The 15,810-nt window shown below is 38.6% G+C and overlaps 1 protein-coding gene across 6 annotated transcripts in view; it reads left to right on the top strand.

Moving 5' to 3' along the window:
- The window catches only part of rock2a (rho-associated, coiled-coil containing protein kinase 2a), a 234,846-nt gene that overhangs the window by 118,335 nt on the left and 100,701 nt on the right, over positions 1-15,810 (top strand). For all 6 annotated transcript variants that reach the window (XM_051924915.1, XM_051924912.1, XM_051924917.1 and 3 more), the window contains exon 8: positions 140-231. In XM_051924915.1, coding sequence (XP_051780875.1) covers positions 140-231 — 92 coding nt within the window. The remainder of the gene's footprint in view (positions 1-139; positions 232-15,810) is intronic.

The raw sequence follows: 15,810 nt of genomic DNA on the forward strand, positions 1-15,810 counted from the left end.
TGTTATTTTTTAAGTACAGAAGTTAATTTGGTGGTGGTTTAGTGTATTTTTCAAAACTGTCAGGCCTCATTTTGAATATGTTGTAAGCAATTGAGAATAAGATTGCTTATTAAATGTAACTCTTATATGCCATGTTCAGGGAAGTGCGCCTTGGTAGAAATGGAGTTCAGGAAATTAAATGCCATCCTTTTTTCAAGAATGACCAATGGACATTTGACACCATACGGGAGAGTAAGTAATTGTTATGTCTGTTGCTGTTTTCTAATTTTAATATTCAGATATTTAGAAGTTGGGATGTACTTTATATTAAATACAGTACAGCATATTTTTTAAATCCAGTTTTAGTTGTTCAGATGTTTACAATAAATACAGCTTTTTGTTTTTTTTTAATTTGGTACTAGTGATTTTTAGACCTCAGGCATATTTACAAAATCAATGTACTTCAAACAGCAGACCACTTGAAAGTTACTAATAATATGTGCAAGGTGATGTACAACCTTAGTAACACTTGTATATGACTGAAGAAAATAACCGCTTTTAGTATGATTTATTTTTAAACGCAGGTTATTTATGTATAACTGATATGTATGAATTACATCCGCAATTTTTTAACTTGTAATAAAGCAATGATCAAAGAATAATGTAGTTTTGTTTTATTCCACTTTTATTGCTGCGGTTCTGGAGGCATTATGCCCAGCTGATCTAAATACTACATTGGAATGCGTCTTGTTTCTCAATAACAGCTTCTTGCAGTATGGAAACAAATATTATAACTGTATTTTGGATAAGTGTAAGCATATTTTTTGTCCATTTCATTTCACCTTTCACTTGAAATACTACACCAAACCACATTAATAAATGTGATTTGCATTCTTTACTGTTTTTACTATGTAAAATTTTTTAATGCAAGAATGTGACTGCTTAATTACATTTAAAGATAGTTTTATGTTTTATAATGTGTTTAATGATGCATCATTACAATTTTAATGAAGTATTGTTTGTGTGTATAAATTTATAGAGGTAAGAAGTAATCAGGCTATGTAGCACAGTACAGATAAATTTGTCTTTTTAATAAACAATAAACAGTGCCATTCCTTTTGCTGTGTATTCATATAACTAAACAACCAACAATTTAAAAAAAAAAAACAAAACAAATGCCAGAACTTTTTTTCAGTAGTTAATGTCAGGCGTAACACTTTGTTTGCTATGGAACACCCTCTTATTTTGAACATAACATCACAGTTTTGCAAATATTTTACACCTGCTAAAAACTGCATTCCTAATTTTTATTTTCTTTATTTTATTTTCCTTGCTTACTGCCGTGCGGTATTTTTGCATTTGTAAAACTTTACAGGCTTTATTGGATAGATTTTTTTGTGGTGTACTAAAAATGTAGGGTGTTGAGTGACTTCTGCTTCTCTCTCAGGAAAAACAGTGAACTATTTTAGCATGATGTAGCTTTGAATTATTTGCTAGCTGGGTTGTCATGAAATTTTCAGCCATTCAGGATCTTGGCTCAAAAACACAACTCTGCAGCCAGTTAATTGCAGAGTTACACATAGGACTATAAACTTGTGTATCATCAGCGTAACAGTGAAAAGGAATACACAATTTCCTGAAAATAGCTCTTATAGGATGAAGATATATAGAAAAAATAAAACCCAAAATGGATCGCTGAGGAACACCACATTTAACCGGAGCAGTAGATAAGAAAGAGGAATGGAAAGACACTGAAAAGTGTCTTCCAGTAAGATATGACCTGAACTAGTTAAGAGCATCCCCTTTAAGCAAAACCAGATGTTCAAGCCACAACAATAAGATCTCATGGTCAATAGTGTGTGAAGGCTAGGCTTTATTTGTGTAGAATAGAGATTAAATATAACTTTTGGCTATCACAAAAATTGAATTTCTATCCTAATACATGTGAAGAATCTAGGTTCTTTTTTACTAGGAATAAGTAATGAAGTATTTGAAATAAATTAGGTTGAATTTTAGGTTTTAAAGTCAAGAGTTAACAATATGGCATGGAATATGTACATGTATTTAAAGTTTGCATAAAAGTAAGCGTTAAGTGATCAAACATATCAAATGTTCACAAATTGAAGAACACTGCCAGATAAGTGAACATTTATCCATCCATCCATTTTCCAACACGCTGAAACCGAACACAGGGTCACGGGGGTCTGCTGGAACCAATCCCAGCCAACACAGGGCACAAGGCAGGAACCAATCCTGGGCAGGGTGCCAACCCACCACAGGACACACACGAACACAACCACACACCAAGCACACACTAGGGCCAATTTAGAATCGCCAATCCACCTAACCTGCATGTCTTTGGACTGTGGGAGGAAACCAGAGCGCCTGGAGGAAACCCACGTAGACACGGGGAGAACATGCAAACTCCACGCAGGGAGGACCCGGGAAGCGAACCCAGGTCTCCTAACTGCGAGGCAGCAGCGCTACCACTGCGCCACTGTGCCGCCCGTGAACATTTATTTGTGACAATTTTTTGTTAGAAATAATCTGCAATGCTTTATGTTAACATTGTACTTCATGGTGATTATGTAAATACTACTAATAATTGATTAATAATAGTAATAATGTAGATTGAGTTCAGAAATGCATTTAAATGTGTTTCATTGAGGCTTATTACAAGAACAATAATTTAACATTTACTTAACAAGCAATGATAGATGAGCTTTTAAGTGGAGTTTGGAAGCCTGGAGACAAATGCATAAAACAGGGGGAAAAAAGAAGCTTAATATTAACTTAACATACAACACATTTGCTCAGACTTATACATTTGCTGATGTTTGTACAATGTGTGTTTATGCTTGTACAACTGGCCTTTGTTAAATATAATTCATATGTATACATCTACAATGCATAACCAGATTTGGAGGGATCATATCATTTTGGCTTTTCATGTTTTTTCTGTTGATCTGGATTCCTTATAAATGTCAACTCAGAAAATTCTTGCTGTGTGTTAGATTTATTTCCAAAACTAGGGGGCTCTGCCCCCTGCTTGCTTCGTTCACCAACTCCCAGGTTTGGTCCTGTGGAAATACAATTTAAAGTGGTTTTTTTTTCATGGGAATTGTTACATATGCATTATGTTCACTTTTGATAATGCAACGTATAACTGGCCATGAGTGAATATAGTTTCAATAAAAATAATCTACTTACGAAAGTGGGAATATCCAGAGCCGATGTAGAACATCATTGTAATAAATAAATCTGACCGACTGATAGTTCGGGATATTGCCATTGCATCATGATATAATTGTTGCAATGCTCTTGGACTACCTTGATATGATGAAGGTAATATTACTGCTTTACCTGTTTTGAATTTGTCTGAACTATTGATATTTGAATTTTGAACATTATCAATGAGACCATGCATATGTTCCGTTCTATGTTTAGCTCGATTCGATTTAATAAAGAATAGACGATTAGCTGCGACGTTTACATACGCATTAATAATGTAATGTTATGATAGACGTTGAGATGATAGAAGTGGGTTAAATACATAGGAATGGATCGCTAATTTTGAGCAGAATTATTGTGTAGGTGTTATTTGTTTTGCTGAATACGTTTGTTTCATATTGTACGACCATCCTGTTTCGCCATCTGGGAAAAACAAACGAAAGAGTAAAGGGTCGGCATGTGGCGATGTATTTCACATAAATGACGAAGCATGCTTTGCCTTTGGATATACACGAATATTTACTCTGTCTTTGATATCTCCGTCTTTCGAAATTATTATCACTGACAATTTGTCACATATGGGTTTATTATAAATGCGACTGTGAACTTCTGGATTCATATAGACATTCATGAAAATGTCTTTGTCCGTGTGTTGCTGATAAATCTTGTGTAAAGTGCGATGTGTTTGGACGTATGGATTTGTATCCCAGAAAGTGTAGTTAAGCAGCATAGGATGGTGGTCTGTAGGATGACGTTGGAGATAAAGAAGAGGAAGAGAGTGAGGGCAGAGCCAAGGATCAAATGGTGGAAGTTGAAAAATGAAGACTGCAAGGTTGAGTTTAGGGAGGAGGTGAGACAGGCACTGGGTGGCAGTAGAGAGTTACCAGACAGCTGGGAAACTACAGCAGATGTAGTAAAGGTGACAGCAAGAAGGGTGCTTGGTGTGATATCTGGAAAGAGGAAGGAGGAAAAGGAAACCTGGTGGTGGAATGGGGAAATACAGGAGAGAGTACAGAGGAAGAGAATGGACAGGTTGACAGACAAGATTAGACAGGAGTCCCCGTGGACTATGATGTTTGCTGATGACATTGTGATCTGTAGTGATAGTAGGGAGGGAGCAGGTTGAGGAGACCCTGGAGAGGTGGAGATATGCTCTAGAGAGAGAAATGAAGGTCAGTAGGAACAAGACAGAATACAGTGCATCCAGAAAGTATTCACAGCGCATCACTTTTTCCACATTTTGTTATGTTACAGGCTTATTCCAAAATGGATTAAATTCATTTTTTTTCCTCAGAATTCTACACACAACACCCCATAATGACAACGTGAAAAAAGTTTACTTGAGGTTTTTGCAAATTTATTAAAAATAAAAAAATTGAGAAAACACATGTACATAAGTATTCACAGCCTTTTCCATGAAGCTCAAAATCGAGCTCAGGTGCATCCTGTTTCCCCTGATCATCCTTGAGATGTTTCTGCAGCTTGACTGGAGTCCACCTGTGGTAAATTTAGTTGATTGGACATGATTTGGAAAGGCACACACCTGTCTGTATAAGGTCCCACAGTTGACAGTTCATGTCAGAGCACAAACCAAGCATGAAGTCAAAGGTGCTTTGAAGGTCCCAATGAGCACAGTGACCTCCATCATCCGTAAGTGGAAGAAGTTTGAAACCACCAGGACTCTTCCTAGAGCTGGCCGGCCACCTAAACTGAGCGATCGGGGGAGAAGGGCCTTAGTCAGGGAGGTGACCAAGAACCCGATGGTCACTCTGTCAGAGCTCCAGAGGTCCTCTGTGGAGAGAGGAGAACCTTCCAGAAGGACAACCATCTCTGCAGCAATCCACCAATCAGGCCTGTATGGTAGAGTGGCCAGACTGAAGCCACTCCTTAGTAAAAGGCACATGGCAGCCGGCCTGGAGTTTGCCAAAAGGCACCTGAAGAACTCTCAGACCATGAGAAAGAAGATTCTCTGGTCTGATGAGACAAAGATTGAACTCGCGTTTGGAGGAAACCAGGCACCGCTCATCACCAGGCCAATACCATCCCTACAGTGAAGCATGGTGGTGGCAGCAGCATCATGCTGTGGGGATGTTTTTCAGCGGCAGGGACTAGTCAGGATAAAGGGAAAGATGACTGCAGCAATGTACAGAGACATCCTGGATGAAAACCTGCTCCAGAGTGCTCTTGACCTCAGACTGGGGCGACGGTTCATCTTTCAGCGGGACAACGACCCTAAGCACACAGCCAAGATATCAAAGAAGTGGCTTCAGGACAACTCTGTGAATGTCCTTGAGTGGCCCAGCCAGAGCCCAGACTTGAATCCGATTGAACATCTCTGGAGAGATTTTAAAATGGCTGTGCACTGACGCTTTCCATCCAACCTGATGGAGCTTGAGAGGTGCTGCAAAGAGGAATGGGCGAAACTGGCCAAGGATAGGTGTGCCAAGCTTGTGGCATCATATTCAAAAAGACTTGAGGCTGTAATTGCTGCCAAAGGTGCATCGACAAGGTATTGAGCAAAGGCTGTGAATACTTATGTACATGTGATTTCTCAGTTTTTTTTATTTTTAATAAATTTGCAAAAACCTCAAGTAAACTTTTTTCATGTTGTCATTATGGGGCGTTGTGTGTAGAATTCTGAGAAAAAATTGAATTTAATCAATTTTGGAATAAGGCTGTAACATAACAAAATGTGGAAACAGTGATGCGCTGTGAATACTTTCCAAATGCACTGTACATATGTGTAAATGAGAGGGAGTTCAGTGGAATAGTGAGGATGCAGGGAGTAGAGTTGGTGAAGGTGGATGAGTTTAAATACTTGGGATCAACAGTACAGAGTAATGGGGATTGTGGAAGAGAGGTGAAAAAGAGAGTGCAGGCAGGGTGGAATGGGTGGAGAAGAGTGTCAGGAGTAATTTGTGATAGACAGGTATCAGCAAGAGTGAAAGGGAAGGTCTACAGGACGGTAGTGAGACCAGCTATGTTATATGGGTTGGAGACGGTGGCACTGACCAGAAAGCAGGAGACAGAGCTGGAGGTAGCAGAGTTAAAGATGCTAAGATTTGCACTGGGTATGACGACGATGGATAGGATAGGTCCGCTCAAGTTGGATGGTTGGGAGACAAAGTCAGAGTGGCGAGATTGCGTTGGTTTGGACATGTGCAGAGGGGAGATGCTGGGTATATTGGGAGAAGGATGCTAAGGATAGAGCTGCCAGGGAAGCGGAAGGCCTAAGCGAAGGTTTATGGATGTGGTGAGAGAGGACATGCAGGTGATGGGTGTAACAGAACAAGATGCAGAGGACAGAAAGATATGGAAGAAGATGATCCGCTGTGGCAACCCCTAATGGGAGCAGCCAAAAGAAGAAGAAGATTGGCTGTATAATATCTGTTACGTTGGATTGTTTAACTCTTTCGATTCTATGTTGTATCACTTCTCCGTGATCATAAAGATACCCCTGACTAGTGCTGGGCAGTATACCGGTTCATACCAAAAACCGTTTTTTATTTTTGTTATGATATGGATTTTTCTTATACCGCAACACTGGTTTAAATAGCCTAAACAACATTCGGAACGTGGCGCAGCGGGAAACTGTTTAAAAGAGGACCTTTTTCACTGCTGCACCACTAAATAGGCATGCAACGGAGTACATGCATTAGTGGAGGTATTGAACGGGGAAAATGGCCAGAGAGCATTCTGAAACTGAAGTTGTAGCAGACGATAAAGTTGAACATAATGACACAGAAGAACGTTTTTCCAAAAAAAGGAGCTGTGTCTGTTGTCTGGAGATACTTTGGTTTTAAAAGGTCAGATGTGGACCATTATGTTCAAATGTGTGAATACTGTTTCTATACTACCGGATAATACTGCGAGCCAAGTTATACTTGTTTTATTTTTTTTAAATACTGTGTAATGTACCTGGCTACTGTGTAAAAGTGTGATGACATATTGAATTTATTCTTGACATTTCCACTTTAATCTTGACGCTTATGACGAGAATAAAGTCGACATGTTGACTTTATTCTCGTAATTTGTCATTAAAGTAGAACATCGTAAACTAAACTTCATCTTAAAATGAATATTTAATTTACTGTATTTTCTCAAACCCTGTCATAAGTTATGTAGCACATTAAATGCTCTGTGTTAAGTGTTCCCTGAGCCATGTTAATTGCTACATGCTTCTTAAACTGACTTCCTCTTGCATTAAGAGGAGGCGCAGGCAGCGATCACCACACAGAATACATTAATTTCATGATATTCCTGCTCCCTGAACATTTAGAATGCTAAGATAAATACTTGATATTTTTATGATGAAATGCATTAAAGCATGTATTAATCATGTGGGGGCACGGTGACGTGGAGGTTGCACTGCTGCCTCGCAGAAAGGGGGTCCCGGGTGTTCCCTGCCTTGAATTTGCATGTTTTTCTGGTGGGTTTACTTGGCGTGCTCATATGTATTGCTTGTATTCACCCTGTGATGTACTGGTGCCCTGTTCAGGATTTGCTCCTGCTTGCTGGGATGGGTGCAACCCTGAATGGATGGCATAAACATAAACATCTATAACAAAGATTTTTTTAAAGTTCTGAACACTCCGTGGTCTAAGTTTATAACTAGTTTTAATTTCACAGAAACGTTTGTTGTGTGGTGATTGGTTGTGTGGAGAAAGAAAAAGGAAAGATAGGAACTGAGGATTTGGTACGTCAGACAGAGACAAGCACGCATGCAATAAAGACAGCCCGCTCAGAAGAACATCAATTGAATTCTGTGTAAGTTAAACCTGTGCGATGCCCATTCATACATCCAGTTTTTTGGAGCCCTGTCGCACCTGCCATAAATTTCTCTACACTGAACGTACACGGGGGACCCCTTACTACCGTGCATGTTTAATACCTGCTTTAATGTATTTCATTATGAAAATTTATCTTCGCATTCTACATTTTCAGAGAGCAGGAATACAGTAATCCCTCCTCCATCGCGGGGGTTGCGTTCCAGAGCCACCCGCAAAATAAAATCCGCGAAGTAGAAACCATATGTTTATATGGTTATTTTTATATTGTCATGCTTGGATCACAGATTTGCGCAGAAACACAGGAGGTTGTAGAGAGACAGGAACGTTATTCAAACACTGCAAACAAACATTTGTCTCTTTTTCAAAAGTTTAAACTGTGCTACATGACAAGACAGAGATGACAGTTCCGTCTCACAATTAAAAGAATGCAAACATATCTACCTCTTCAAAGGAGTGCGTGTCAGGAGCAGTGACTGTCACAGAGATAGCCCTATTGATTTGTTTGCATTTCTCTCTGTTTGGCTTTTAAGTATGCGAAGCACCGCGGCACAAAGCTGTTGAAGACGGCAGCTCACACCCCCTCCGTCAGAAGCAGATAGAGAGAGAGAGACAGAGTTTGTTTTTCAAGCACAAATCAATACGTGCCCTTCGAGCTTTTAAGTATGCGAAGCACTGTGCAGCATGTCGTTTCAGAAAGCAGCTGCACAAAAGATAGCAACTTGAAGATAATCTTTCAGCATTTTTAGACGAGCGTCCGTATCGTCTAGGTGTGCGAACAGCCCCCCTGCTCACACCCCCTACATCAGGATCACAGAAAGTCAGCGCAAGAGAGAGAGAGAGAGAGAGAAAGTAAGCTGGGTAGCTTCTCAGCCATCTGCCAATAGCGTCCCTTGTATGAAATCAACTGGGCAAACCAACTGAGGAAGCATGTACCAGAAATTAAAAGACCCATTGTCCGCAGAAACCCGCGAAGCAGCGAAAAATCCGCGATTTAAATATGCTTACATATAAAATCCGCGATAGAGTGAAGCCGCGAAAGGCGAAGCGCGATATAGTGAGGGATTACTGTATAATGAAGTGAATGTACACTGTGCAGTGATCGCTGCCTGCGCCTCCTCTCAGTGCCTTGAAAGACAGGATTTGAGAAAATCTAGTAAATTAAACATTGATTTTAGGATGAAGTTTAGTTTACGACATTCTACTTTAATGACAAAATAAACTATGAGAATAAAGTGGAAATGTCGACTTTAATCTCGACATAATTTTTTTTTTTCTTTACTGTGTCCGGATTTTTTTTTTTTTTAACCGTGGCCCTAATACGCTTCCGCAAGTTGCAGTTTTATTATTTATGTATATAGCTTAGCTTGAAGCAAGGTACATATTAATGCAGTTTGCCTTAATGATGGTTCAGTTGGTAAAGATATTGCCAAGCTGCACTTGTTTTATTTCAATTTATTTTGGTGAATACTGTGTAATGCACCTGGGCTAGAAGTCTTGGAAGTAATAGTGCAACTTCCAGTAATACTATTATTTATTTTATTGTTATTATTTATTAGTTTAAATATTATGCAGTTTAATGATGGTGAAGTTGTTTAAAAAGTCACTTTAACGTGTCAGTGGACAGAGATTGTTAACATTAACAAAGTGTAGTTGATTTACAAAAAATATTTACTATTCCTTTTCTTTTTTTTTTTATATTTTTATTTTATTAATTTTCATTGTAATCATTCCATACAAACAGATCAATTTATAACCCAACAAATTTGAAGACAAATCAAAACCCCACCCCTGAGAAGGAGAGCTTAGCTAAAGGAAAATTGCTTAAGGCTTTTTAATAAGGCAACATTAAACAAAAGAAAGGGAGAAGTAAATATCAATGTAAATAAGAGATGGAGAAGGGAGTTAAATGCGGTAATAGTTATTTCTCTTATTCTAAAATAATATTGATTAAATCCTGCCAGGTTTTGAAAAAATTTTGTACAGATCCTCTAACTGAGAATTTGATTTTTTCCAATTTCAAATAATATAAAACATCGGTTTCCCACTGACTTATAAGAGGAGAATTAGGATTCTTCCAATTTAACAAAATAAGTCTGCGTGCCAAAAGTGTAGTGAATGCAATCACCGTTTGCTTGTCCTTCTCCAATTCAAGTCCATCTGGAAGAACACCGAACACAGCTGTTAGTGGGTTAGGAGGGATTGTGATACCAAGGCTGTCTGAGAGGCACTTAAAAATTTTTGTCCAAAATGATGTTAGTGTTGGTGCAGGCCCAGAACATGTGACCCAGTGAGGCAGGAGCTTGGTTGCAGCGTTCGCAGGTTGGATCCTGCCCTGGAAACATTTTGGACAGTTTTAAGCGAGACAGATGGGCTCGATATATAATTTTTAGTTGAATAATTCTATGCTTTGCGCATATAGAACTCGAGTGAATTCTCTGCTTTGCTACCTTCCACTCCTTTTCTGATATATTGATTAAGAGATCTTCTTCCCAATGTCCTCTTGGATCTTTGAAAGGTAGGGACTCTAATAAGATTTTATATATTGCGGAAATAGCGTTTATTTCCTTGAAATTGAGCAGTATTTTTTCCAGCATTGTGGAGGGTGCAAGGTGGGGGAAATCGGGCAATTTCTGTTTAACAAAATTTCTAATTTGAAGATAGTAAAAGAAGTGTGTAGCTGGGAGGTTGAATTTTGAACGTAATTGTTCAAAAGATGTAAATATGTTGTCTATATAAAGATCTCTGAGCATTTTAATCCCAAAACTTTTCCAGGTATTAAAAACTGGATATACTTGCGAAGGTTGAAAGAGGTGGTTCTCTTGCAGAGGTGCCACTGATAAAAGATTTTCCATCTTAAAATGCTTTCTAATTTGGTTTCATATTCTGAGTGAGTAAAGCACAATTGGGTTATTAGTATGTTTGCGATAACTTTCATTTATTGGAGAGCAGAGCAGGGAATATAAAGAAGTACTACAGGATTTTACTTCTATTGCGGACCAAGCCTGTGTATGTTCATTTATTTGTGTCCAGGTTTTTATGGCTTGTATGTTTGCTGCCCAGTAATAAAACTGAAAATTAGGTAAAGCCATGCCACCTTCTGCCTGAGGTCTTTGTAGGGTCGCTCTTCGGATACGTGGGTGTTTTGAGTTCCAAATGAATGAGGTTATTGTTGAATCTAACTGTTTAAAAAACGATTTATTGATATATATTGGAATGTTTTGAAATAAAAAGAGAAGTTTAGGAAGGATATTCATCTTAACAATGTTAATTCTTCCGGCTAGAGTGAGATGAAGGGTTGACCATCTATGCAAGTCTTGCTTAATTTTTTCCATACAGACGCCATAATTTTGTTGATAAAGAGCTTTATGTTTACTTGTGATATTTACCCCTAGGTATTTAAACTGATCTGCTATGGTAAAAGGTAGGGTGTCTAATCTAATATTATATGCTTGTGAATTCACTGGAAAGAGTATACTTTTATTCAGATTAATTCTAAGACCAGATATCTGTTGAAATTCTATTAGTGCTGTTAAAACAGCAGGGACAGTGTTTTCTGGGTCTGATATATATAAGACCATATCATCTGCATATAGAGAAATTTTCTGTTCCAGTCCTTCTCTGACAATCCCCTTTATCTGATAAGAATTTCGGCAGTGAACCGCCAGTGGTTCAATAGCGATTGCAAACAACAGTGGCGACAAGGGACATCCTTGTCTGGTACCACGTTCTAGTTTAAAGTAGTCTAAGCAAATGTTATTAATACAAACTGAAGCTTCTGGATTGGTATACAGTAGTTTGATCCATGCACAAATATTCGGGCCAAATCCAAATTTCTCCAATGCAGTGAAAAGGTAATTCCATTCAATCATATCAAATGCTTTTTCTGCGTCTAATGATAGTAATATCTCTGGGGTGTTTGACTTTGCTGGTGAATATATAACATTAAACAAGCGTCGGAGATTTGAAGATAGGTGTCGGTCTTTAATAAATCCAGTTTGATCTTGTGATATTACCGAGGGCAGCACTTTCTCCATCCTTCTAGCTAGGATTTTTGAGAGTATCTTAACATCATTATTCAGGAGTGAAATTGGTCTGTATGATGCACATTGTAACAAGTCCTTATTTTGTTTAGGAAAGACGGTGATTAATGCTTGTCGAAATGTTTGAGGTAGTATTTGGTTGTCTCTAGCTTCAGTAAATGTTGCCAATAAGAGGGGAGCTAGCTGAGTGGAGAATTTCTTATAAAATTCTACGGGGTAGCCATCAGGGCCTGATGATTTCCCGCTTTGTAGTGACTTTATAGCGTCTAGTAATTCTGTTAGCGTTAGAGGTTTATCCAGTTCCTCAGCACTTAAAGCATCTATTTGTGGTATCTGTGATGTTTCCAGGAATGCATTAGATTGTGTGTTGTCTTCTTTGGGCTCAGTAGAATATAAAGACTTATAGTAATCTCTAAATGTGTGCATTATTTTATTATGGTCAATGATTTCTTCTCCATTCTTGTTGGTGATTACTGGTATTGTATTGTGAACTTCTTGTTTATGAATTTGTTGAGCTAAAAGCTTATTAGCTTTTTCTCCGTGTTCATAGTAATGCTGTCTAGACTTATAAATAAGTTGTTTAGTTTCTTTAGTTGTTAAGATGTTAAGTTCTGTATGCAGGGCCTGCCTTTTCCTGTGGAGAACTTCATTTGGACGTCTGGCTTGTTCTTCATCTATTCTAGTAATTTCATTTCTTAGCTCTGACACTTTCTTGGTTTCTAATTTATTTCTGTGGGAAAGATATGAAATAATCTGTCCTCTTAAGAAGGCCTTTAGAGTTTCCCAGAGTGTTCCTGCAGAAACCTCTGTGGACGTGTTTGTCTCTAGGAAGACGCTGATTTGTTTGGATATAAATTCTGTGCAGTTCTCGTCTGCCAATAAAAGAGGGTTAAGATGCCATCTGCGAGGTGAGTGTGAGGGGCTTAATAATTTTAGCTCCAAGACTAGAGGGGCATGGTCAGAGATAACAATTGTGTCGTATTTGCATGATTTAATTGTAGGCAGGAAATTATTATCTATAAAAAAAAATAATCAATTCTTGAGGAGCTATAATGGACTGGTGAGTAGAACGAATATGTTCTTGAGTTTGGGTTAAGAAACCTCCAGGGGTCTGATAAGTTGTGATCATTTAAAAACTGTGTAATTATCTTTGCAGTATTAGATGTCGTCCCCCCAGTCACAGGAGTCCTATCTAAGAGTGGATTTAAAACACAATTAAAGTCCCCAGCCATTATAATTTTATGAGTGTTCACATTGGGAATGGATGCAAATAGATTTTGCATGAATTCCTTATCATCAACATTGGGGGCATAAATATTTATCAAAATCATTTTACTGTTACATAAGTTGCCCATGACCATCACATATCTCCCTTCAGGGTCTGACACTACATCTGATGCTACAAATGGAACTGTTCTATGTATGAGAATTCCCACCCCTCTAGTTTTCTTTATAAAGCTAGAATGGAACATTTGGCCAGTCCAGTCTTTTTGTAGCCTAACTGATCCTTGGTTAGTAAGTGGGTCTCCTGTAAGAATACTATTTTAGCGTTTAAGCCTGTTAGGTGAGAGCATACTTTCTTTCTCTTTAATTCGTGATTCAGGCCTTTAACATTCCAGCTCACAAAGTTAACTGTCCCATCATGGAGACATTGATTCTGAGTTTTTAATGTCATTTTATAGTTTTAATTGGTAATATGGCAGTTTTAATCTTACTTTCAAGATTCCCCATGAGTTATTGCATTTTAGCCTATTGTTGCATTGATATTTATAATTATAAGGATTACAAGAATAGATGAGATATAACCTGCTCTCCTTCTCTTCCCCCCTTTATCCCCCCACCCCCCCATTTTGCCTCCCCACATGAGGCTAGATCCCACTTCGCGATGTCCCAGTCCTCTGACATACGAAGAGACAGAGCACGTCCAAAATAAAACAAACCCCACCCTGCAGCGGCGTTAGAGAATTAGAACAGAGATATCTTTTGCAGCTAAATTCTTAATACTATCTGCCGGAAATATTATCATTAACAGTATTTAAGCTTGAAATAATCTTCAGCGCTTTTAAGTTAAGATATTAAGATTAAAAAAAAAAAAGAAGAGTCAACCCTGGGAATGATTTTAAAAAACTAGTCTAGGATAAACCTGGTAATTCCTACTGTAATAGTATAATGGTAATAGTATAAATAGTAGAAAAAGCAATAAACCAAGGGTATGATGTTAAACTGTCTACTTTAAGGTATAGTACTGTAGAAGAAAAAAAAAAATGAATCCTACTTTAATTACTTCCACATTTTCACAGTCACGTCTATAACTCTATAACTCTGATTAAAACATAAACATATAAAGTCCAGATAAAGAAAAGGATGTATAATTATAATACCAGTCTCTTTAAACATGGATCCAGAGAGCAGATCATAGGTCCTTCCCGTGCCTTGATAGAATACGGCTCCTTATTAACTTTCAAAAAAGTGTCGGAAACAGCTTCTTTAGTTCCTTTTCAGCTTCTTCTTTGCTTAGGAAAATATAATAATGATCTTGAACTTCCACTTTCAGTTTGGCGGGATACAAGAGGCTGTATTTGATATCGGCTTTCCGTAGCAACTTTTTAATGTCAATGTAGGATTTGCGTTTTGCAGCTGTTGATGGTGAGAAGTCGGGGAAAATACGAATAAGATTATTTTCGAATATAATCTCTTGCTTGTGTCTGAGAAGTGCCATCACATCAAGCTTACATCGTAGTCGCTCGAAGCGGACAATAAAAGACCTAGGCTTAAAGGTGCTTGGTCTGTTTGTGTGATAAGCCGTGGCTATCTCAATGTCGAGTTTAAAGTCATCTCCAATTATTTTAGACAGTAATTCTACTGCAAATTTCACTGGGCTTGAGCTTTCTCGTTTCTCAGGTATACCCTCAATTCTTATATTATTTCTTCTGCACCCATCCTCCAGGGCTGCAAGTCTGTCTCCAAGTTTTTTGCATTCGGAATTCGCAGCTGTGGCTTTCTCATCGGCGTTAGACGCCAGTTGTTCCGCTGTTTCAACTCGAGCCGTGAGTCCCTGCTTAACGTCTTCCAGCTGATCTGAAACGTCATTAATCTGGTCAGCAAGCATTTTCAGGTTGGAATTAGTTTCTTTGATGTGTTCCACTAATTTCTCCAACATGCCTTTAAAGTTCACGTCAAAACGTTTAAATAGACACGTTTCTTTATCTTTGTTATCCTTCTTGAGCTCAACGGTCACCTTCTTAAGATCATTCTTGTTATCTTTCTTAAGCTCATTCATGGCTGTAACCTTGGCAGTGGCCAGTGTAGCGATCATCTCTTTCAGTTTGGACAGTTCGCTTCGGCTTTCGTGCTCCGCGAGTGGAAATGCAGCTCCTGTCACAGCAGATGCTGCAGGCTCGCGATGAGAGCACATCCTCCAGGGCCTTTTCTAGTCTCGAATGATCCTCAGAAATCGGCGATCCATCGTGACCTGTACCACTTGCACCTTCGCTCCCATTTTCACTCTCGACTGGAGACGATACAATGGAGCGGGGTCCCAGGAAATCTGCGCATTCGTCTGCCTGTTCCAGGTCAGTCTCCGTGAGGCCATACCTTGCACTTGCACTCAGGCCGGAAGTCTGTCCAGACTTTGATGCAGCTTTAAGTTTCTTTTCCGGATCTTTCTGACTTTTCTTCTTGTTACTCATGCTTGTATATTGTAGTGGAAGTTCCTTGGTCGGGTTAAATACAGGATACCTCTAAATAATATGAAATACGTGGGAAAATAA

Source organism: Erpetoichthys calabaricus, chromosome 3 (assembly GCF_900747795.2).
Source record: "Erpetoichthys calabaricus chromosome 3, fErpCal1.3, whole genome shotgun sequence".
Lineage (NCBI taxonomy): Eukaryota > Metazoa > Chordata > Cladistia > Polypteriformes > Polypteridae > Erpetoichthys > Erpetoichthys calabaricus.